The sequence below is a fragment of the Lynx canadensis genome, chromosome A2, assembly GCF_007474595.2.
Source record: "Lynx canadensis isolate LIC74 chromosome A2, mLynCan4.pri.v2, whole genome shotgun sequence".
NCBI classification, from domain to species: Eukaryota; Metazoa; Chordata; class Mammalia; order Carnivora; family Felidae; genus Lynx; species Lynx canadensis.
The window spans coordinates 76,503,548-76,526,635 of record NC_044304.2 but is presented as its reverse complement, the minus strand read 5'-3'; the positions used below and the strand labels follow the sequence as shown (position 1 = coordinate 76,526,635).

The window sequence follows — 23,088 nt, the reverse complement described above, 5'->3', positions numbered from 1 at the left end:
GATAAACTGTCTCAGATGATAGGCTGTTGTTTTCCACCAAAAGCAATTGGTGTCATTGTCCAGATCAATTTCTGCTCAGCTCTGTACGAGTTACCTTAACGACTGAGGAAAACTTACTGAGCGCAAGGCACCACCAGTCCCCCCAAAATTAAGTTATTAATCGTATGTGCAATGACTAGAAACAATTGAATAAATTCTAAATATTAACTTTTCCCCCTTTATACATGTCATTTAAAAACACAGCTACCAAAGAAATAAGAGTACAAACATAGCTACCAACAAAACTTTATTCAGAAAATAGTTCTCCAAAGACTACCCCCCAACCCTCACCTCCGCCTGAGTTCAAGGATTATCTGCATTTTACAGAAGAAAAGAGGCCTTTCGTTCTCCTTTATGACCTCTCAAGGGTTTGGTGCTGGCCTTTTTATCTGTCCACCTCCCACCCCCTCCCTAAACGCCTGGTTTTAATTGCTCCATACCTACGGAGAGTTCCCAGTTTGCTATCTCTAGATCTGCCTTATCTCGACTTCAGCCACACTGCCTTCCTTTTCGTTTCTCAAGCACAGCGTGCTCTTTCCTGACTCAGGGTTTTTGCATTTGTGGTTCCCTTTTCCAGGAAGGCTGTCTCCTCACAATTCAGATCTCTCCACCCCATTCAAAGCAATCCTCCTGCTCTTGGTTCATTGCATTTTCCCCACCAGGAATTCCACGTGACATCATTCTGTTTATTACTCCCATAGATTTCATCATAACGGAAGATTACCTGATTTACTGATTCGCTTACAGTCACTGTCCCCCACGGGAGTCTTAAGTCCTTTGAGGGCAGGAACTTTGTCAAACCTGCTCACTGCTGTTTCCCTAACACTTAAGATGGGGTCTAATACAAGTAGGGGGTTCAATAAATACTCACTGAATGAATAAAGAAGTGTATGGGTGGATGAATGAATGAATGAATGAAGTACCTAAACATCCAACTCATGACAACAGTGCACATCACCATTTACTTAAAACATTCCTCAAGTTTCCCTTTTCTCCCTCCACTGACAAACCACAGATGTGCAAGGTTAACTTTAAAAGCTAAATACATTTAGGAGCACCTGGGTGGCTCAGTTGGTTAAGCATCTGTCTTCGGTTCAGGTCATGGTCTCACCGTTCGTGGGTTCAAGCCCCATGTCAGGCTCTGTGCTGACAGCTCAGATCCTGGAGCCTGCTTCAGATTCTGTGTCTCCCACTCATTCTGCCCCTCCCCTGCTTGTGCTCTTTCTCTCTCAAAAATAAATAAACAAACAAACAAAAATTAAAAGCTAAATACATTTAAATAATAAGAAACTCAAATTGTTTTGGCTTAGAAAACTATGCTATTATTTCATGCTAGTGAGAGACAAATTTCCAAACCACATGCCAAATTTGGAATCATATTCAAGAATGTGGTGCTTCCTCTACTGAGGCATTATTGAACTATATACAAATGAATTTTATTAACATTGAGAGTTGTTTTTTTTTTTAATGTTTTTATTTATTTTTGAGACAGAGAGAGACAGAGCATGAACGGGGGAGGGTCAGAGAGAGAGAGACACAGAATCTGAAACAGGCTCCAGGCTCTGAGCTGTCAGCACAGAGCCCGACGCGGGGCTCAAACTCACGGACCTCGAGATCATGACCTGAGCCGAAGTCGGCCACTTAACCGACTGAGCCACCCAGGCGCCCCTGAGAGTTGTTTTAAATTGGAATGCACAGCCACACAGTTTTAGAAAGAATGCTTTTTTAGCGATTTTTTTTAAAGGATGGATTCTCAGTTTTTTAAGCTATTTTCATTCCTACCTGACAATTTCTCAATATTCCATCATTAAAGATCAAGCAATCAATAACTTAACAAGTATTTCTTCAGTAACTATTACATTGCTATGATTTGCCAAGGTATTGTGTAGCGATACAAAAGAAGACTGGTATTATAATCTTACTTACAGATAGGGGGGAAAAAAAGATAAGCAGGAAATAATCAGCTTGACAGTGATTATCTAGGTAATGAGATAAGAAGTGATCGCTATTTGCTAATTTAATGTATTTTTTAACTTGTCCACTTACAGGCATGTCTTATTTTTTAATACCACAGAAGACATATAAGATATTTTTTCTGTCTTCAAAGAGCGTATTTTATATCTGGAGAGGGAAAAAAGTAACATACAGGAAACAGAGAACAATTGAATATGACATTATATGGTTACTGAAAAAGAAGCCCAATCAGTTGTTCAGAAAAGGTGAGAGAAAGTTGAAGTTCTTTTTGTGTATAAAAATGGCAGAAATTTAGCGTCTATTGTCTTGAGAAAGTTAGCAAGTAAAAGGAAAATAAAAGCTCAGGATTAGAGTTGATTTTCCCAGCCAAAATGACCACTCTCCCAAGGGAGCTGATTTTTCAGAGTTTCTACTGATCATCAACACCAGCCTAAAACGTGAACAATGTTTCTGTTTGAAATATAGACAACAGTGGTTTCCAAATGCTGCCTCCAAACAGAAGTGACTCCATTCAGTTCTACCGAAAAAAATAATGAATAGGCTACACACATTACAATTCAAAGGTAGACGATGGTAAACATCGGAATCTGGGTTGCTTTTGAAAACAGATTTTTTGGGCATTGTTTGCACATTTCCATTAGTTTGTAGTTCTTCTATTAGGGAACTTTTAAGTTGTCCGCAAAGAAGGAAGTAAAAATTTATACCACAAATCTGCCCTCTAGACCAGAGAAGAGTAAAAAAAAAAAAAAAAAAAAAAAAAAAAAAAAAAAAAGCCCCCCCCCCAAAAAAATGCTGTTAATTGAACTCTAGCATACCATCAGTTGGAAGATGAGTCCTGATAACATGTGGAAAATGTGCATTTTAGAATCAGTGAAATAGTGTATACATTTTGTGACCATATGATATCTGCTGCATGCCACAGATAGGAGACCCGTGTCCATGCTTCTTTATCATTATGGCCATGGCCCGCACTAATAAATGCTGAATAAATCCTTGAATGAATGCATGTGTAGATTCAATAATGGGGTTTGTCTTACACTCCAAATGCCTAAATGATAAATAAGAAATGCATTAAACTTTTTTTGATGTTTATTTAGTTTTGAGAGAGAGAGAGAGAGAGAGTGAGAGAGTGAGCAGGGGGAGGGGCAGAGAGAGGAATCTGAAGCAGGCTCCAGGCTATGAGCTGACAGCACAGAGCCCAACCAGGGTTCGAACTCATAAACTGCAAGATCGTGACCTGAGCCGCAGTTGGCCGCTCGACCGACTGAGCCACCCAGGCACCCTGAAATGCGCTTTAAATCATCATTAACGGCTAAATAAGTGCTGGAAAGTAACAATAACATTGACATTTATTTTGAAGTGACACATTATCTCTTGGAAAGAAGTTCTAGAAATGATTAAATTCTGATAAATAAGAACCACCCACCTCTATGTGAACCAGGTGAAACTTGATTTGTAAAGCCTACATGAGTAATTTGAGGTGTTTAATGTAACAAGTAAATTGGACAGGGAGAGCAAGCTGTTATCACATCCTACTCTTCTCTGTTTTTAAAAGACAGCCAAATTCAGACCTATGAGAAATGCAATTCTCTACTTTTATAGAAATCTGTAAAGGAGAGGCTATTCTGTCCATGCACCATTTGCTTCTTCCTTAGAAAAGGGATTTAACAGAAGAAAGTAATATCTTTATCCAGGTATATGCAACACTTATTATGGTGTGATGATTATGTTTAATTTATTTTTGTTTTGTTTTTTTATTTAATAATTTTTGTTTTGTTTTTTATTTATTTATAGGGGGAGGGTGGTGTAGAGGGACAGAGACAATCTTAAGCAGGCTCCACACCCAGTGCAGAGCCTGACACGAGGCTCTTGATCTCATGACCCTGGCATCATGACCTGAGCCCAAATCAAGAGTCAGACGCTTAACCTACTGAGCCACCCAGGCGTCCCTGTGTGATTATTAAACCAAATTCTTACATAGAAAGATGCAGATCAAAGAATAAATCTCTTCTCTAAAGAAGGTTACTAATCCCTTGTCTTCTAGTGTTACTTGATAGTCTGTTTTCTCCTCTGTCCTTCTGAAACCTCTACCCCACTTTGTTGTTCCTTTGAATCACTACCACCACTGCCAAAACCACCACTAAGCTCTGATACAAGTGGTCCACAGAGCTGACTGTCCCAGACTAAAAGTGTTCAAAATAGCAAGTAATTGAGAGCAGAAATTCTGGGGTGCGATATGGGCTATATTTATATTTGTGTAAAATCTCCAAATTAATTCAGTTAAGAATTGTGAGTCATCTAGGTGAGTTACTGTGGAAACAATGATATGAGTTGATGCTTTGAAATTCTAGGCACCCTAGAAGATATTGGTGACATAGACTTAAGTCTTTAAAGAAGCTGTAGACCAGGGACGCCAGAGTGGCTCAGTGGGTTGAGCGTCTGACTTCGGTTCAGCTCATGATCTCACAGTTCATGGGTTCAAGCCTGCATCCAGCTCTGTGCTGACAGCTCAGAGCCTGGAGCCTTCTTCGGATTCTGTGTCTCCCTTGCTCTCTGCCCCTTCCCTGCTCACACTCTGTCTCTCTCTCCCTCAAAATAAATAAACATTAAAAAAATAAATAAATAAATAAATAAATAAATAAATAAATAAATAAAAGAAATGTGTTTGGGTTCTAAGTATATCTGTGTAGAAAACATTATAAAAGGTAATAATGGTTGAGGGAGGCATAGTGCTTGCCTTCAAGAAGTTTTGGCCTGAAAAAAAAAAGTTTTGGTCTAGTGAGGGAGATAAGACTTGTATGAAAACAGAATTATGATACTATACTAAGGTAGATAGTGAAAGGCATCTTAAGAGAAAATCAGATAAGGGGCCAAGAGAATTCAGAAAAGGGACTGGATTAATTCTTTCTGAAAGCATCAAGGAATGTTCATGCAGAAGACAGTGTTTTACCTGGTGCTTAAAGCTATGTGTGAGGGTGTATAGAATGGAAACAGTCAGAATCTACTTGAAGATAAATACTTGCCTCTGTGTCAGTGTAGTTGAGTTACACATCCAATAATATGTTACTTACAGAAAATGCCTGCGCACTCTCTCTCTCTGTATATACACACGTATATACATATATATGGAGAGAGATTTTTAGTACATGTTTAGTATGTGTGGCAAGTTATTAATAGATGTATATTTTGAATATTATACAGAACCTAAGAGGGACAGCAAACCCTATCATAGGATGTTTAATAGCATCCCTGGCCTCCATCCACTAGATCTCAGTAGCATACCCCCAGGCGTGACAACAAAAATGTCTCCAGACATTGCCAAATGTTCCCTGAGGGGTAAAATAGCCCTTAGTTAAGAACCACTGTTATATACAGTTGATCCTCGAACAACATGAGTGTTAAGGGTTTCCAGCCGCGTGGAATCAAAAATCCTCCAGTAACTTTTGATTTCTCAGAAACTTAACTGCTAACAGCCTACTCTTGATTGGAAGCCTTACCTACGGGCAACATGAATGTCTATGGACACATATTTTGTGTGATTTATGTAGTATATACTGCATTCTTACAATAAAGTAAGGTAGAGAAAAGAAAATGTTATTAGGAAAATCATAAAGAAGAGATAACACATTTACAGTACAGTACTGTACTTACGAGGAAAAAATCCACTTATAGGTAGGTGGTCCTGTGCAGTTCAAACCTCTGTTGTTCAAGGATCAACTAAGCAAAACCTCCCTTGCGAATGGATAGAATTCTCAAGTTCACGACCTGGGTTTTTATTTTTGGTCCCCTTCTGCAATGGTTCTTACCTTTATTTTATTTTATTTTATTTTAAGCAATTTAAGTAATCTTAAGTAATTAAGTAATCTTAAATAAATCTTATTTATTTTTGGTAATCTCTACACCCAGGGTGGGACTTGAACTCAGGACCCTGAGATTCAGAGTTGCATGTTCTTCTGACTGAGCCAGCCAGGTGTCCTTTAACCTTATTTAAGGGTCAAGTAAGTTTCTGAAATCTGTTGAAAGCTGTTGACTCATTCATTTATTAGGAAAAATGCACATGCTCAGACCTCGTAGGATACAATTACAGGGAATTTACACTAGGGTTCTCCCAAGAGGAGTTCTGTTTCCTGGAGCTTAAAGAACTGTCATGGTCTATATTTTCCAGCTAGGTAGGTAACTGCAGGCTGGTGTCCAGAAGGTCCATAGTTTTGGAGTCTCTTCTGCATTTACTCCAGAATACTGATGATAGGGCGAGAATCCACCTGTTTGCTAAACTCTCCCATCTTTCATCTACACCTGCATTAGTTTTAGCAAGATTCATTCCAGCAGAAGACAGAAGCCTGCTGAGATAGGGTAGATCCTATTCCCCTCACTTCTTTCTAGTCTCCATTCCTGTCTAGTCCAGCTGATTCCTTCCCTGATTGCCCAGATGACTGAGAAGAAAGATAGAACGGAACAGTTGACAGGGTAAGAAAGTGGGCCACCTGGACACCTGATTTTGATTGTGAAATGTAACACACGGGCACACACAGAGAGAAAAGAGTGTACACAATGTATCTAAAATGTATGATTAAGTTGTGAACCCTCTACAACCACCAGCCACTGACTACTTCTGAAGAAACACTTTCTAGAAATACAGAGCATTTATTAAATACAAAACTGGCCACTGCTCCTTTCCTCCTCTCCACCCCAGGGCAGTAGGAGAGCTGTGTGCCAGACTGTGATGCTTCTTGATTCACACAAGGTAGGAGCCAAGGTCAAGGCTCCCAGCAGTCCTGTTTTCCACGCAGGGCTCTGCTCTCCTGTAACAAGTTTCCCTATCCCGCCCCTGACCTCGCAGCCCGCGTTAGTAATTGGGAGGTGAGTGAGGATCCTGGTGACAACCAGTAAGATTCTTGGCCTCCCACTTCGGGAAAGGGAAAGAACAGGGCAGGAGGAGTAGCATTTCTTTCCCGGTAGGATAGATAGGTGGGGAAAGACCGCTGCCTTTGTGTTCCTCTTTTCGACTAAGGTGTCTCTGTTGCTCCATAAATAAAAAACGTCTCCCTGCCTTCTGTGAGCGCTATAAAGGCACCGGAGCGGCCGTCCCGGGGGCATTGCGGGCGGGGCACCAGCCGAAACAGGTGAGCTGGCCTGACTCGGCTCTGGCTCCACTCCCGGGAGGCAGCGCTAGCTGCGGAAGGGACTAGCGTGGGGGCACGGAGCGGGAGGGCAGGGGGCAGTACAGCCTTCTTTCTGAGAAGCTGAGAGCGAGAAGGGAGCTAGGAAAACAGGCAAGAGGTCTGCCCCACCTCCCTAAAGTTCTGCCCCCGGGAGAACGGCGACCCGCTGCTGGAATTTGCCTGCAGTGCACGCAGCCTCGGGACCCGGGCAACGTGGCCTAGGGTTTCCACGCCCGGCCCGGGGGCCAGTGCTTCTCTCCAGGTGCGCGCCTGGGGACGTGCCCTGGGTCGGGTGCGACCAGAGAGGAGAGCTCACAGAGTCCCCTTCCAGCCCCGCACACGCTTCGGATCCAGCCCGGGTTTGGGGAGATTTCAGGACGCGGACAGCGCCCTGGCTGCCCGCGGGTGGGGACTGGGTCGGGCTCCGGAAGACCCCAAGGCCGGCCTCACTTCCTTCAGAGTCTGCGAGCCCCAGGCGGCAGGTGCAAGCGACGGGACCCGAAGGTCCTCACGTGCCCCCCTGCAGGCCGGTGGTGCGCGCCCGGGGGTGGCGGCCCGGAGCGCCCAGGACGGCAGAGCGCGGACCGGGCGCTCCGGGATCGGCTGCAACAGGTGGAGCCGGGGGACAGCTAACGGGCGGTCGCCTTTTCCAGTCCCTTCCTCTTCGCCTCCTCTCCCTCCTTCCCCGCTCCATCTCGTCCCTCCTCTTCGCCCTCCGCCTCGCAGGTCATGGAAGCGCCCGGCAGCAGATTGGAGCCGCCACCGCTCCCCGAGTACAGCTGCAGCTACGTGGTGTCGCGGCCGGTCTACAGCGAGCTCGCCTTCCAGCAGCAGTACGAGCGGCGCCTGCAGGAGCGCAAGACGCTGCGGGAGAGTCTGGCCAAGGGCTGCAGGTAGCGGCCGCGGCGGGCCGGGCGTGTGGGCGCGCGGACCGGGCGTGGGATGTCGCGCAGCCCTGCCGGGTTGCCCCGGCTTCTACCGTCCGCATTGCTGTCCTTCCTGGTCGCAGGGTGGCTCCATCATTCTCGGCCCGAATGGACCCTAGTCCCGGAAACTCCTCTCTGGGGAGAGTGTGTTCCGAGAGCTCCATCTCTCTCTCTCTCTCTCTCTCTCTCTCTCTCTCTCTCTCTCTCTCTCTCTCCCTCGTCTCTTGGAGACACCTGAAGTGCGCTTGGGGGTACACAGGGTTCCTATGGTCTTCTTGTGAAGGCCAGGCTGAGAACAGTGAAGAAAGGGGCTCGATTAAAAAGAGATGATGGGTAAAGCCATCACCTGACCAGGAGTCCTTCAAAGCCCCAAGCTCCTCTAGGCAGGATGCCACTCGGAGACACGGAAGGAACCCAGGAGAGCACAGCGTGCTCCAAGTTCTTTCCTGTCAGGCAGTGGGACCCCCAGGGAGACCTCCATCACTTTCTAAACCCAAACAGGCCATCCATAATTAGATATCACCAACAAAAACTAGAACTGCCCGCTGCTGCCAGATTCTCTTTCTTTTTAAAAATCTTTTATTACAGGGGTGCCTGGGTGTCTCAGTCCGTCGAGCATCCGACTTCGGCTCAGGTCATGAGCTTACAGTTTGTGGGTTCGAGCCCCACATCAGGCTCTGTGCTGACAGCTTGCTCAGAGCCTGCAGCCTGCTTCAGATTCTGTGTCTCCCTCTCTCTCTGCCCCTCCCCCGCTCCTGCTCTGTCTCTGTCTCTCAAAAATAAATGTTAAAAAAAAATTTAAAAATTCTTTTATTACAGAACATAAGCACATATAAAAGTAGACAAAGTAGTATAATGAAACCCCCCTTCCTTTTTTTACCCACCACCCAGCTTCAACAACCACGCTCTATTTCCACCCACTTGCCTCCACTCCATTTTTTTTTGAAGCTGATCCCACAGAGTGTATCTTTTTGTCTGTATATATTTCAGTATATATCTCTAAAGACTCTTTAGAAAAAATAACCACAATTCCCTTATCACACCTAAAAAATGATTGCTTAATATGGAGAACATCAAAATTTCCAATTGTCTCATAAATATAATTGAAATAATTTAGTTGAATGAAGAGTCTAATAATGTCCATACACTCTTTTGTTTTTTTGATATATGAAATTTATTGTCAGAAGGTTTCCATACAACGCCCAGTGCTCATCCCAGCAGGTGCCCTCCTCAATACCCATCACCCACTCTCCCTGCCTTCCCACCCCCCATCAGCTCTCAGTTTGTTTTCAGTTTTTCAGAGTCTCTTATGCTTTGGCTCTCTCCCACTCGATTCTCTCTTTTTTTTTTTTTCCTTCCCCTCCCCCGTGGGTTCCTGTTAAATGTCCATACACTCTTAATATTTGTTTTCTTTTGTCTATGGCATGCTGAATTAAAAAAAAATACTAAGTAGCGAGGTACAGCAAAATATATACATTTATCATGTTAAGATTTTTGTATACACTGGCTCGGAACTTTCATCGCCAAAATAAACAGAGCATGTTTGTTTTTCTTTAAAGACAAACAAGTAGTAGAAGGCGCCTGGGTTAGAAGTCTGAAAATTAATCTCCACTTAGAGACTCCACATTGATCGATCTGTGGCTGGTCTAGAAAATGGGCCCTTGTGTAGGGATATTTTCTCAGAGGATTACAAAGGTGGGAGAGGGGAGGGGACACTTAATCCTGTGTTTTCTAGCACAGTGCATTTAAAAGAGTAGATAGAGTTCTTGGCAAAAGCATGGTAAGCGCTTGAGGCTTAGTATTTTCCATGCAAGTCTTACTCTTTTTCTAAACGGTTGTAAAGATCAGTGGGGTCCAGCTCAAACGTTGTGCTTTGCCGTTGGTAATGGCAGAGACGGGACTAGAAACTCCATTTTCTTGCCCTTTGACAGTTGTTCAAGAAAGAGAGGCCTGGCTGTGTTGAAGACTCTCTTGCCCATCCTGGACTGGCTCCCCAAGTACCGAATCAAGGAATGGCTGCTTAGTGACATCATCTCGGGAGTTAGTACTGGCCTGGTGGGCACCCTGCAAGGTAAGTGTTGGTGAATTGGCTCCCACGTGATCGAGAGTTACAGTCTCCAGCAGCAGTTCGTAACTCCCTCCTGACTCCCAGGGGTCTGTACCCAATGTTTGCTCACCCTTCGAGATCTTCGTCTTTCCTCTAGAGCCCCTTAGTGGATAGATTCGCCTCTTTTCTCCTCTTCCTTAGAGTTCTCTTCCTGGGAAACCCTGCTGCTTCTCTAGCCGCATGGCTTCAACTAGAGTCCTAGCATCTAAGCAGTAGCTTCCCAATCTCTATTGACCACAACTCACAGTAAGAAATATACATTACATCGTGATCTGCACACACACATATCTCAAGTTTCGTGAAATAGTTATTTACTCCCACTACAAGTGATGTGCTCTGATAGTTTTTATTCTGTCCTGTTCTATTCTGCTTATATTTTTTAAATGATGATTGCAGTCCATTAAATTATTTTGCATCCCACACATGGGCCTTGACCTGCAATTTGAAAGTGGCTTAAGGGGGGGGGGGGCACCTGGGTGCCTCAGTCAGTTAAGCGTCCAGCTTCAGCTCAGCATCTCACGGTTTGTGGGTTTGACCCCTGCGTCAGGCTCTGTGCTAACAGCTCAGAGCCTGGAGTCTGCATCGGATTCTATGTCTCCCTCTCTCTCTGGCCCTCCCCCACTTGTGCTCTGTCTCTCTTTCTCTCAAAAATAAGTAAAACATTAAAAAAAATTTTTAATGGCTTAAGGGAAAGTGAAGCAAGTGTTTTAGCCTGGAGTGTTATATATAAACATTCTTTCTGTCCTCCTTCCTTTTTTTAATCCATCACCTTATTTTAATCTCTGGCAAAATGTCTCAACAGAGGTGTTTTGTTTTGTTTTTAAACTGGCTTCATACTATATTTCCACGAACATCTTGGAAATCTGTTGCATAGTTGGTGAATAGCAGTATGGGCATTCTTCTCGGCCCCCATCCCCGTTGCCTTGCTTCTGCTATCCCCCCAACTCTACAAAGTCGTGGACCATGGAAACAGAAGTATCATTTATTTATTATAATTTTATGGGGCACCTCATATGCTCCAGGTCCTAGGTATGCTGACATGAATGAGGTGTACCACCTGCTTTCAAGGAGCTCATGGTCCAATAGGAAAGTGGATAATAACCATTCAACAAGAGCTGTGACAAGGGCAACAAGGCCTAAGAAGTGACCATGCACAGAGGCTCACAACCCAGCCTTAGGGGATTGGGAATGGCTTCCTAGAGGTTGAGCTGTCAGAGTAGAACTTCTGGGAAGGTTAAGTCTGAGATTGCCAAATAATGGGAAGTAGAATGGGATAGGGATGTGTGTAGAAAGATGGCTTGAAAATAGACTATTTCAGAAGTTAGTAATAGTCGTTGAGCAATGTCATGAACCAACCTTTGCCCATAAGGCTCTCAAGATTACTCAGAGCAGGACAGGTAGATTTCCACAGAGGAGGATGTTCTGTGCCCCTCGTGTGGAGCCCTGTCCTGACCAACCATGTTTTCAGTCACAAAGGAGGATGGGAGAGGAGGTAGGGCTGGGCAGTACATAGTTAGGTGATGCCACGTGAGCATGTGCACTGTGGACTCTTAACAGCTGTGACGAAGCAATTCTGTGTGACTCCTGGGGGACAGGGACCATCAAGTTAATGTTTGTGTAGCTGGTGCCTGGCACGGAGGCTGGCACAAAATAGATGGCAACATTTGGTAAAGGAGGACTGAATTGCATTTCTGATAATGAATCATCTTTATATACAAAAAATGATATTTCAACTTCCATATCTCCCAAATTTTCATAGATAAGTATCTTGTAAGAATTAACCCTACTTTTAATTTTGTCTATCAAGTATCAGACACTAGGCTGGCTTTGGCCAATTATCTTATTTAATCCTCACAAAAACTATTGTTAACTCCTTTTCCATAGGTGAGAAATCCATTAAATCTTTTTTATTTTTATAAAATTATCATTGTAAGGTGAGATTTTTGGGAGGCTAACCTGGTTCATTCATGCATTCATTCATCCTTCACTTAATGACATTTAAAAACCAATTCCGGATGCCAGGTGTTCAGCCATGAGGATTAAATGGTTTATTGACAGGCACAGATACTGACTTCATGGAGTTCCTTTTGAATGTAGACAGAGGGATTAATTAAATAAATAAAAAGATAAAAAGAAAAGTAATTACAGATTGTGATAGATTTAATCCATTGTGTTGGACTAAATACTCTGTAATATGGATTACTTTGAAGAGGGAGTGTTTATTTCTTTATTTTGAGAGAGAGAGAGAACAAGTGGAGAAGAGGGACAGAGGGAGAGAGAGAATCTTAAGCATGCTCCCCACTCAGATGCGGGGTCCGATCCCATGACCCTGAGATTCTGACCTGAGCTGAAATCAAGAGTTGGACACTCTACCAACTCAGCCACCCAGGCGCCGCTGGAGTGTTTATTTTAGATAGAATGGTCAAGGAAGTCCTTACTGATTAGGTGAAATTCAGTCAGAGACCCAGAGGATGAAGAGACTGCCATGACAAGAGCAGAAGGGGGAGTTTACCAAACAAACGCCCAAGGCCAAAAGGAGTTCAGTATTTTCAAGAATTCTAGTGTGGGTGGGTGCCGTGAGGGGTGGCGGCTGGTGAACTGAATGAGATAAGGTTGGGCAGGGCTGGGATTAGGATGAGACAGTGAGGCACTGACTCTCAGAAGGCTTCCTTAAGTATTGTGCCTCAGGCACCTGGCTTGCCTCACCCCTCCCAGCCTGGAGGACAGGTGTGTCAGCTGGAACCAGATCGGCAGGAGATGGAGAGGTCCACACAGATTTGAAATATATTTTGGAGCAGCAGTCGCTGATGTCTACTGATGGATTTAGTGTGATGAAAATCACAGGTGGCTCCAAGGTTGTTGTTGGCTTGAGCAACTGAGTAGATGGTTATGTCACTTATTACAATGGCAAAGGCTGGCTGAGGAGCAGTTTGGGATGGAAAGTGAAGAGTGTCCTTTTGGACATGCTAAGTTTGAGATGTAGGTGAGATCTCTAAATGGAAATGCTAAATATTGAGTTGGAGCTACTTCAAGTGTGAAGAGCAGAGGAGACGTCTGAGCTAGACAGAAAAATCAGGAAAGCATCGCTGTAGAGGTGATATTTAAAATAGAGGTGGGGCACCTGGGTGGCTCAGTGGGTTTAACCTCCATCCCTTAATTTCTTGATTTCAGCTTGGGTCATGGTCTCACGGTTAGTGGGATTCAGGCTCTGTGCTGACTGCTGCGGGGGTGGGGAGCCTGCTTGGGATTCTCTCTCTCTCTCTCTGCCTCTCTCTCTCTCTCTCAAAATAAATAGATAAATCAACTTTAAAAAAAATATAAAAGAGTGGGAATGCCTGAGACAACCCAGGGAGAAGGGGCAGATGGAAGAGAAGATGGCTGGACCATCCAGAGGTCAGAAAGATAAGGGGGGTGGGGCCACAAGGAAACATAAGGAGGCTCAGGAGGTTGGAGAGAAAGAGAATTGGAGAGATGTGGGGTCAGAAGCCAAGAGGGGAGGTTGCTTTTAAAAGGACAGAGGGGCAGGGGCACCTGGGTGGCTCAGTCAGTTGAGCTTCCGACTTCAGCTCAGGTCATAATCTCATGATTCGTGGGTTCGAGCCCCACATCGGGCTCTCTGCTGACAGCCCGGAGCCTGGAGCCTGCTTTGGATTCTGTGTCTCCCTCTCTCTCTGCCCTTCCCCCACTTGTGCTCTGTCTTTCTCTGTCTCTCAAAAATGAATAAACGTTAAAAAAAAAAAAAAAAAAAGGACAGAGGGGCAATAGTGTCAAATACTCTTCAGGGGAGAGCTTAAAGGTGGGACACAGGCAATGCTTTTGAGAAGGTTTGCTGTGACCCAGAGTAGAAAAATAGCTGTAACTCTAGAGAGGTAAAGAGATGGAGGTAGAATGAGGGAAGATTTCATTTTCTTTTCCTAGAAGAGATACTAGAACATATTTGGGAACTAGTGGGAATATCCTTGTAGAGAAAGGCATTGATGGCCCAACAGGTGGAGGAGAAACTAAAAGTGGTGAGAAGGGGTGAATGTGAATGGGGCTCAAGGACAGAAGTAGGAGGGTTGCTCCTTAAAGACAAGGGGGAGATCTCCTCCATTTTTAAAGGAAGAAAGAAAAAAATGGTGCAAGTATAGAGGGGTATGAAATTATGGTGAAAAGCAAATTCAGAGCATCTCTTTATGGATTCTGTGTTTTGGGTGGAGTCTGAGATTCATGTCTGAACCATGTCTGTGTGCAGAAGGGGGAGGGCAGCAGTTTGAGGAAACTTTGGGAGGTTTGAGTCTTGCTCAGAACAAGGATGTGGAGTTGGGCCGCCAGGCAGTCCGGAGTCCCCACGTGGGGCTCCTGTTCACATATCTCCCTTGAGATGGGTCAGCCCAAGTGCAAATTATCTGGTCTCTGGTCCAGCTTCTCTAGCCACTCAAATGCTCAAATGTCACCCAAAAGGTGGATGTTTGGATTCAACCAGACTGGGGTTTTACGAGACAAGAAAAGGGAAGGTGAGAGAGAGAAGCAAGGGAGTTCGGAGTGTTTGCAAAATTACATGGACAGGAGGCAAGAGAAGACAGGAGGGCACCAAAGAGAGGGAGAGAGTGGATTTTGAAGCCTCATGAGGACATAGATGAGGACACAGAAATGTTGCAACAACGATTCTGGAGTAGGTGAGCTGAAAGCCTAGGATGTGTTTTGGGAGAGAGAACTCAAAACAGATTTCAGAGGGGGTGCCATTGTGTCTAGTGGTGGCTCGGTCCGTGACACATCACTGGCTGGATGGCCGAGGAGTGGGAGAGTAACTCATCAGAGAGGTCAGGCTCAACTTACTGAGAAACCGCTTGTTGAGAAGGATAATGGGATCTTTTTGACTTTTGTTATAAAAAAAATTCTCACCAGCCTGCAAAAGATCAATGCAGGCATTTTAGGGCTATCTTCATTCCCAACTATGGGGAGACTGCTCTCCAGTATTCTACTTTGCCTTCTAGATGCTTGCAAACATTTGTTAGTACCACCATTGTCGACATAGGCCACCATCCTGCACATGAGGGCTGCCAGCACAGAGATTCCACAGCTTAAACCGATGGCTTCGATTTCTTTACAAATGGTGTGATATCAAAATTGTTGCACCAAAATCCTTTGTAATAAAGCTGATTACAATATATTTGGGTAGCGGTTGTCCCTAAGTAGGACACTGTATGAAAACAGAAAAAGTCCCTATTTTGTCAGGCCTGTAAACACTGCAGAGCCCAGTGTAGGGAAGTGAAGCTTGAGAAAGACTTGGAAAAAGTCATAGAAAGTAGGTTGTTTTTATCTCCTGCTCCTTCTTCCCTTTGTGGAGCCACCATTCTACTCCATTTTCTTGGGATGAGTGATTATTGCCATTTCTTGCTGTAATTCATGTATTAAAATGATTGCATACAGATTATTCTAGAATGCAAATTCTGTAAGGGCAGATACTTTCTTTTGTCCACTCCCAGACCTAGAATAGTGCTGGCACATGGTAGGTACATAATCAATTGTTGTTGAATGAATGCGTGAAGTTTATTGTAGGAAACTAGAAAATACATATAAAGAACATGAAAAAAATACCTCTTCCGCAAACTATAAGTCTCCTTTGATCCTACCATGTAGAAAACCCATTAATATTTTAGTAAATGTCCTACTAGACACACAAATGCATATCTATGTAAAAGAATAAAGAAATGCCAGAATGATAAGCACTACATTTTGGATAGTGGTTGCCTTCAAGGGATAGAGGGAGGAAGGAGGATGTGATGGAGGAAAAGTATATAGAGTTGTAACTTTACTGGCGATTTCTCCCTTCCTTCCTTCCTTCCTTCCTTCCTTCCTTCCTTCCTTCCTTCCTTCCTTCCTTCCTTCCTTCCTTCCTTCTTTCTTTCTTTCTTTCTTTCTTTCTTTCTTTCTTTCTTTCTTTCTTTCTTTCTTTCTTTCTTTCTTTCTTTCCCTCAAGATTTTAAGTAATCTCTGCACCCAATGTGAGGCTCAAACCCGCAACCCTGAGATCAAGAGTCATTCCCTGTACCAGCTGAGCCAGCCAGGTGCCCCACTGGCAATTTATTTCTTAAGCCAGATGGTGAATACATGGGTATTTATTATATTATATAGTCTTTGGATATCGAAATGACTTAGTATATTATTTAAAATCTTTTGAGAATTTTTTTGTGCATGCAACATGCATGTTTACTTTTATAAAAGGGGGAGCAGGCATGCTTACCACGATTTTGAATCCTGCTTTTTCTTTGCTTTTTCTTTGTTCTTTACATATCTCCATGTTAGGAAATGTATTTCTACATATCACATCAATTTCATGTGATAGAATTACAGTATGCAAAGTATAATTTAGTTAACTTTTCCATTTTGAGACATTCATTCAGTAGCTAACGTGGGGCAGTTGTGAGCCAGGATATTGTGAGCCAGGATATTTAGGTTGTTTTCGCCTTTTGTTTTTTTAACTGCTCTAAATGTAATCCTTTGTTAAGGGCCCAGTGATCAAAGGGCTTGATTTTCTCTCACTGTAAGTGAGTGAAATGTGAGAAAGTAATTTAAGTAAGATGTGCTGACTACCTAAGAAGTACTTAACCAGGGAAAAGAACTCATCATCATGGTCTTCCAATTCCCATGTACACAGAGAAGTTGAGATTTCTCCATACCGCAATACATGGGCCCAGAGGCTTCCTGGGACAGACAGCTTAGCGGAGGAAACCTCGCAGAGTTTTCTTGCCTGCTGCTGTGTATAATTGCCATATTTTTCTTTGTTTGGACCTAACTTCTGTTAACAAGAAAGGTGGAAAGGGCAGTGCAACAATGCTTATGTCCCTCTGAACACAGAGAAACACTGCATTCACACAAAATATCTATGTGCAAAACTGGTCTGAGCCTTTGGACCGAATTGATGAAATTACAAATTTTTTTTATTTTAGTTAAATCCAAGTTAGTTAACATATAGTGTAATAATGTCTCAGGAGTAGAATTCACTGATTCATCACTTACATACACTGCATTCACACAAAATATCTATGTGCAAAACTGGTCTGAGCCTTTGGACCGAATTGATGAAATTACAAATTTTTTTTATTTTAGTTAAATCCAAGTTAGTTAACATATAGTGTAATAATGTCTCAGGAGTAGAATTCACTGATTCATCACTTACATACAATACCCAGGGCTCATCCCAACAAATGCCCTTATTAAGGCCCATCACCCATTTAGCCCTTCCCCCCGCCCAACAACCCTCCGGCAACCCTCTGTTTGTTCTCTAAATTAAAGAGTCTCTTATGGCTTGTTTCCCTCTCTGTTTTTATCTTATTTTTCCTTCCCTTCCCCAATGTTCATCTGTTTTGTGTCTTAAATTACACATATGAGTAAAATCATATGATATTTGTCTTTCTCTGACTGACTTATTTCGCTTAGCCTAATACATTCTAGTTCCCTCCATGCTGTTGCAAATGGTAAGATTTCATTCTTTTTGATTGCCAAGTAATACTCTCTCTCTCTCTCTCTCTCTCTCCCTCCCTCTCTCTCTCTCTCTATATATATATATACACACACACCACATCTTCTTTATCCATTCATCAGTCAAGGGACCTTTGGGCTCTTTCTATAAGTTGGCTCTTGTTGATAGTGCTGATATAAACATTGGGGTGCACGTGCCCCTTTGAATCAGCACTTTTGTGTCTTTTGGATAAACACCTAGTAGTGCAATTGCTGGACCATTGGGTAGTTCTATTTTTCATATTTTGAGGAACCTCCATGCTGTTTTCCAGAGGGCCTGCACCGGTTTGCATTCCCACCAGCTGCGCAAAAGGGGACCAACAGCGCTAAAGGGTTCCCCTTTCTCCGCATCCTCACCAACATCTGTTGTTTCCCGATTTGTTCATTGTAGCCACCCTGACTGGCGTGAGGTGGTATCTCAGTGTGGTTTTGATTTGTATTTCCCTGACTGAATTGATAACAATGTTAACCAACTGCTTTGACTTCTTTTTTCCACTCGTCTGATCACTGGGTAATTTGGATTACCTGTCAATTCAATTTATTTACACAGGCGATATGTGGACACCATCATTATTTCAGCTGATTTAGACCGTGTTCTGCATCCTTGCATAGCCTCAGACTGTAGGCAACATAAGGAGACCACTCTGGGCAAGCTGCAAAGTGGGGCTATCTTTGAAAAGGTCTTTCTTTGCACAGTAGAAATAATACCATAACTTTTGTTGGTGAATTTAATCATTTTGGATGTACTTTCAGGCATGGCGTATGCTCTCCTGGCTGCCGTTCCTGTCGGATATGGTCTCTACTCTGCTTTTTTCCCTATCCTAACATATTTTATCTTTGGAACATCAAGACACATCTCAGTTGGTAATTATAAGCATATACTACAATTATATTTATTCACGTTTAACGTGTTTCGGCTCTAGTATGTGTATTATGCTTCCATATCTTTGTTAATAATGTTTTCCGGGAAAATAGGCCTTCAGTGCTTTGCCTGCTTTTCCTATTCAATGATGCAGTCGTTCTTAGCTTTCAAAGTACCATCTCTTCAGTATTAAGTTTATACTTAACTTTTTTTTTTTTTATAAAGAGGAGAAAATTGAGAGATTGGTCAAAATGGCAGCCTACCTTCAAATTCTAGCATATTTTCATTTTCTTAATGTAATAAATTTGACTCCATATTTAGAAACTGTTCTCTTCCAAAATAGAAAATGACAAGGAAAAATATCTTCAAGAGGTCTTCAAACCTCCTGTTTTACTAGACTAACTTATCATTTACTAAATAATGTTCATCAAATCCATATTCATCATTTCATTAAAAACTATACTCATTTTAAGTCACTAATACTGGAAGACCAGCAAAGTTGTGCCAAAACTATTTAGAAACTAAGCTTGGCTTTCCTTCTTGGTATGGCTCAAAATAGGCTTATTTTCTGCTGTTCCTAAAATTTGAATTCTCTTTTGCTAGAATGTTCTAGTAAATGAATGTCTTAATGCTATTTTGTGACTTTGACATTTATACTTGAGATAATTTTGCGCCTACATCCATCTGCTGGCTAGACATGTCTACCTGGACAGTCCTCTTGAAACATATACAACCATCTACTGTATCTCCAACCCATATCCTTGTCCTTAGTTGTATTGTCCCCAGTGTCTAGCATATTGCCTTATCTATGGAAGGAGATCAGGAAGAGGTTATTGATTGAGAACACTTCCTCACCTGGGAGAATCTATCAGTATCAAATGCTTGACAGTGTGAGGAACATAGAAGCTGTTTTTTTTCTCTTTGGTATTCTATCCATTTAGACACTCCAGGTTACTGGATTTTGGTACTGAGCCCTCCCAACTGTTAAAGCCTTCCATGATGAAAGGATAGGATCATCATCATGGATAAAAACATCAGGAGTGAATGGGAGAAAAGGAATACTTTTAAAACATAGAATCTTCTAGACTGGCATTTGATATGAAAAAATAATTTGTTTTGAAAAGAGAAAAAGAGAAACAATGTACTCTCTTTGCTGTTTCTTTACCCTAATTGGGACCCTGTGATATGGATCAAGGTACTCAGCTCCGCAGGGATCAGGACACCGGATGCTCTAGGGAATGAGCTTATATGGAATAAGATGAAACAAATAAGGATCCAGCTTGTTGGCCACCTCTGCCAGGAAACTCCCCCACCCCTACCCCAGTTCACACGAAGACCGCACAAAGACTGGTTAGACAACCCCCCTGAGTATTCACAAAGCATCCGGAATGCTATTTTACAATTGCCTATCTACATGTCTCTCTTGCTCATTTCTGGGTCATGAACGCCTTGAAGCGTGTGCTTTGGGGCTTCTTTTGTGAAGAAGCAATATTTTCCCAACCACAGCTAATAATTTCACACATCTTTCTAATCCTATGTAGACATGTTGTTGAACCTAAACATGTATGATGAATAATTACTAACTGATAGAGCCTTTCTTCCCCAGGGCCTTTCCCTGTGGTCAGTTTAATGGTGGGATCTGTTGTTCTGAGCATGGCCCCCGACGAACACTTTCGCATATCCAGCAGTAATGGCACTGCATTCAATGCCACCGTGATAGACTCTGAGGCTAGAGACGCAACAAGAGTATTGATTGCAAGCACCCTTACTCTTCTGGTTGGCATCATACAGGTAATGGGATGACAAGTAAAATGTAAATTGGCATGATTTTTATTTGAAATAACTGAGTGTAAAGCATGTGGACTTAAAGATTCATGTAAAAGCACAACAGAGCGATTTATTGGACCCCTCCCCCCAAAGTTATTTTTTAACTTCTACTGTTTTAGGTCAGATGCTGAAATAGTCAGCAAGACCTCCTGATTAGGGCTCAGGTATTATCAAAGTTAGAGACAGAAAAAAAAAAACAGAACATGTGTGATTATTTTTTTTTAATTAAAAATTTTTTTTAATATTTATTTTTGAGAGAGAGAGAGAGAGGCAAAGAGAGGGGGACAGAGAATCCAAAGCGGGTTCTGAGCTGTCAGCACAGAGCCCGACACGGTGCTCAAGCTCACGAACCACGAGATCATGACCTGAGCCCAAGTCAGAAGCTCAACTGCCTGAACCACCCAGGTGCCCCATGTGTGATTATAATGAGAATGAGGGAAGGGAAGTATACAGAATGCACAAAGGAGCAAAAAGTGTCCCAGTGAGCAGAGCCATGGGATCTGAAAGTCAGAGGAATAAGTCCCATGATTTTTGCTTTTACACATTACATATCCAGAAACACTTCAAGGTTCATGTTACCATAGTTTTCAAATTTTAGGGTGGAGGAGGGGCATTGGGAAATCCAGATTTGCTTCCTACAAGTATTTGTGTGTTATCAGCAGGTTACCAGAGTTTTAACTGGTGTTAAGTTTATTTTTATTTTTTTTTAATGTTTATTTATTTGTGTGAGAGAAACAGAGCATGAGTGGGGAGGGGCAGAGAGAGACACACAGAATTGGAAGCAGGCTCCAGGCTCTGAGATGTCAGCTCAGAGCCTAACGTGGGGCTCGAACTCACGACCGTGAGATCATGACCTAAGTGGACGTCGGATGCTCAACCAACTGAGCCACCCAGACACCCCAAATGGTGTTGGGTTTAATTTGTTAATAGTTCAAGAGAATTGGTCCTTCTTCCAGGCAAACTTTAACTTCTTTCCTTCTCATACTAGTTGATATTTGGAGCTTTGCAGATCGGATTCATAGTGAGGTACTTGGCAGATCCTTTGGTTGGCGGATTCACAACAGCTGCTGCCTTCCAAGTGCTCGTCTCACAGCTGAAGATCGTTCTCAACGTTTCGACCAAAAACTATAATGGCGTTCTCTCCATTATCTATGTAAGTGTGGCTTTTTACTCCGGAGATGGCTCACGGAGAAAAATCTGTTCTTTTCCTCTGTACCCTGAGTCTGGAGAGCATATGTTCCTCCATGCCATACTTTGGGAAGCCATTGAAAACATTCTTCTCTGAAAGAAAGCAATAGAATCAGGAGTAACATTGAAGACGGCAGATTTTACAAAGCATCGTTCTCAACTGGTCAAAATGGTTCCACAAGTGTCACTGCACTTAAAAATATGAAGGAAAATAAAGTGGTATAGTGAAGTCTGGTGTGGGATGCCACAGACTTGAGTTCCAGTTTCCAAGTGGCCTCTGATAAGTTGAGTGGCCATAGACACATCATGGGGGATAGTGGCTGAAAGCTCAGGTTTAGAGCTGGATCCTAGATTAATATCCTGACTTTTGTATATATTAGTTATATGAGCAAATCACCATACCTCAGTTTCCTTCTCTGCCAAATAGAATTAGTAACAATATCTGTATTCATAATTAAGTTAAATAAGGGTGTAAGAGAAGCACTTTGCCCAGAGGCTGAAGCATTAACAAGTACTCAAAAAAAGTAGTTAGGTTGAAATTATTATTTCACATTTCAAGGCTTCTTTTTTTATTTGTAAAACGAAATGACTGGAGCTGTAGCTCTAAAGCCCTTTTTAACTGTGAGAGTCCATAAAATGCATAATGTAAATGTCTCAGCAATTATAGATGAAAAGGAACATCAGAATCGGAGGTGATCAACATGCAAAAGAGATGCAAAAGAAGGATGTAGATCACACTAATTAGATTTGAAAAAGTTCTTGGATCTAAATCTGTGTTCTATATAAAGCATGCTATTGATGCTTGAAAAATGATAATGATAGTAACATGATGTCATTCTAGCTTGGGGAGGATGATACTATGCCAAATAAATGTGCTAGCCTTGAGAATGGGGTTTCAGTCCTTTACTGACCCACGTATTAGCTTCTAAAGCAATGTAAGGCCATGTGTTCATATGCAAAAAATTAGTGATGTGGTCAGGAATTTGCTCAATTTCACAACAGTGTCATAATCCCACGTTCTCTATACATTCAACCAATACTGCCGAGTGCCTATTATAAGCCGGGTACTGTGCTAAGCAGTGGGAGTAGGTAGAGGAGATAGTATAACCCAGTGATTAATCAGGGACTATTGGGGGTGCCTGGGTGGCTCAGTCGGTTGGGCGGCTGACTTTGGCTCAGGTCATGATCTCACAGCTCTTGAGCTCAAGCCCCGCGTTGGGCTCTGTGCTGACAGCTCAGAGCCTGGAGCCTGCTTCAGATTCTGTGTCTCCCTCTCTCTCTACCCCTCCCATGCTCACTCTCTCTCTCTCTCTCTTTCAAAAATAAATAAACATTAAACAAATTAAAAAAAAAATCAGGGACTTTGAACTTCAGTAGACTTGAGCTGGAATCTTGGTTCCACTGCCTACTTACTACCCATGTGATTTGGGGCATGTTAAATTTAACATCCTATACACCTCAGTGTCCTCAGTTGTAAAATGGGAATAATAATAGTAGCTG

The 23,088-nt window shown here is 42.7% G+C and overlaps 1 protein-coding gene across 1 annotated transcript in view; it reads left to right on the top strand.

Annotated features, from left to right (window-relative positions):
* The first annotated feature begins 7,904 nt into the window (after nucleotides 1–7,904).
* The window catches only part of SLC26A4 (solute carrier family 26 member 4), a 51,184-nt gene continuing 36,000 nt past the window's right edge, over nucleotides 7,905–23,088 (top strand). Inside the window, exons 1-5 of the mRNA XM_032592381.1 lie at nucleotides 7,905–8,068; nucleotides 10,033–10,172; nucleotides 18,465–18,575; nucleotides 20,180–20,364; nucleotides 21,389–21,553. Of these exons, the coding sequence (XP_032448272.1) occupies nucleotides 7,905–8,068; nucleotides 10,033–10,172; nucleotides 18,465–18,575; nucleotides 20,180–20,364; nucleotides 21,389–21,553 (765 nt within the window). The remainder of the gene's footprint in view (nucleotides 8,069–10,032; nucleotides 10,173–18,464; nucleotides 18,576–20,179; nucleotides 20,365–21,388; nucleotides 21,554–23,088) is intronic.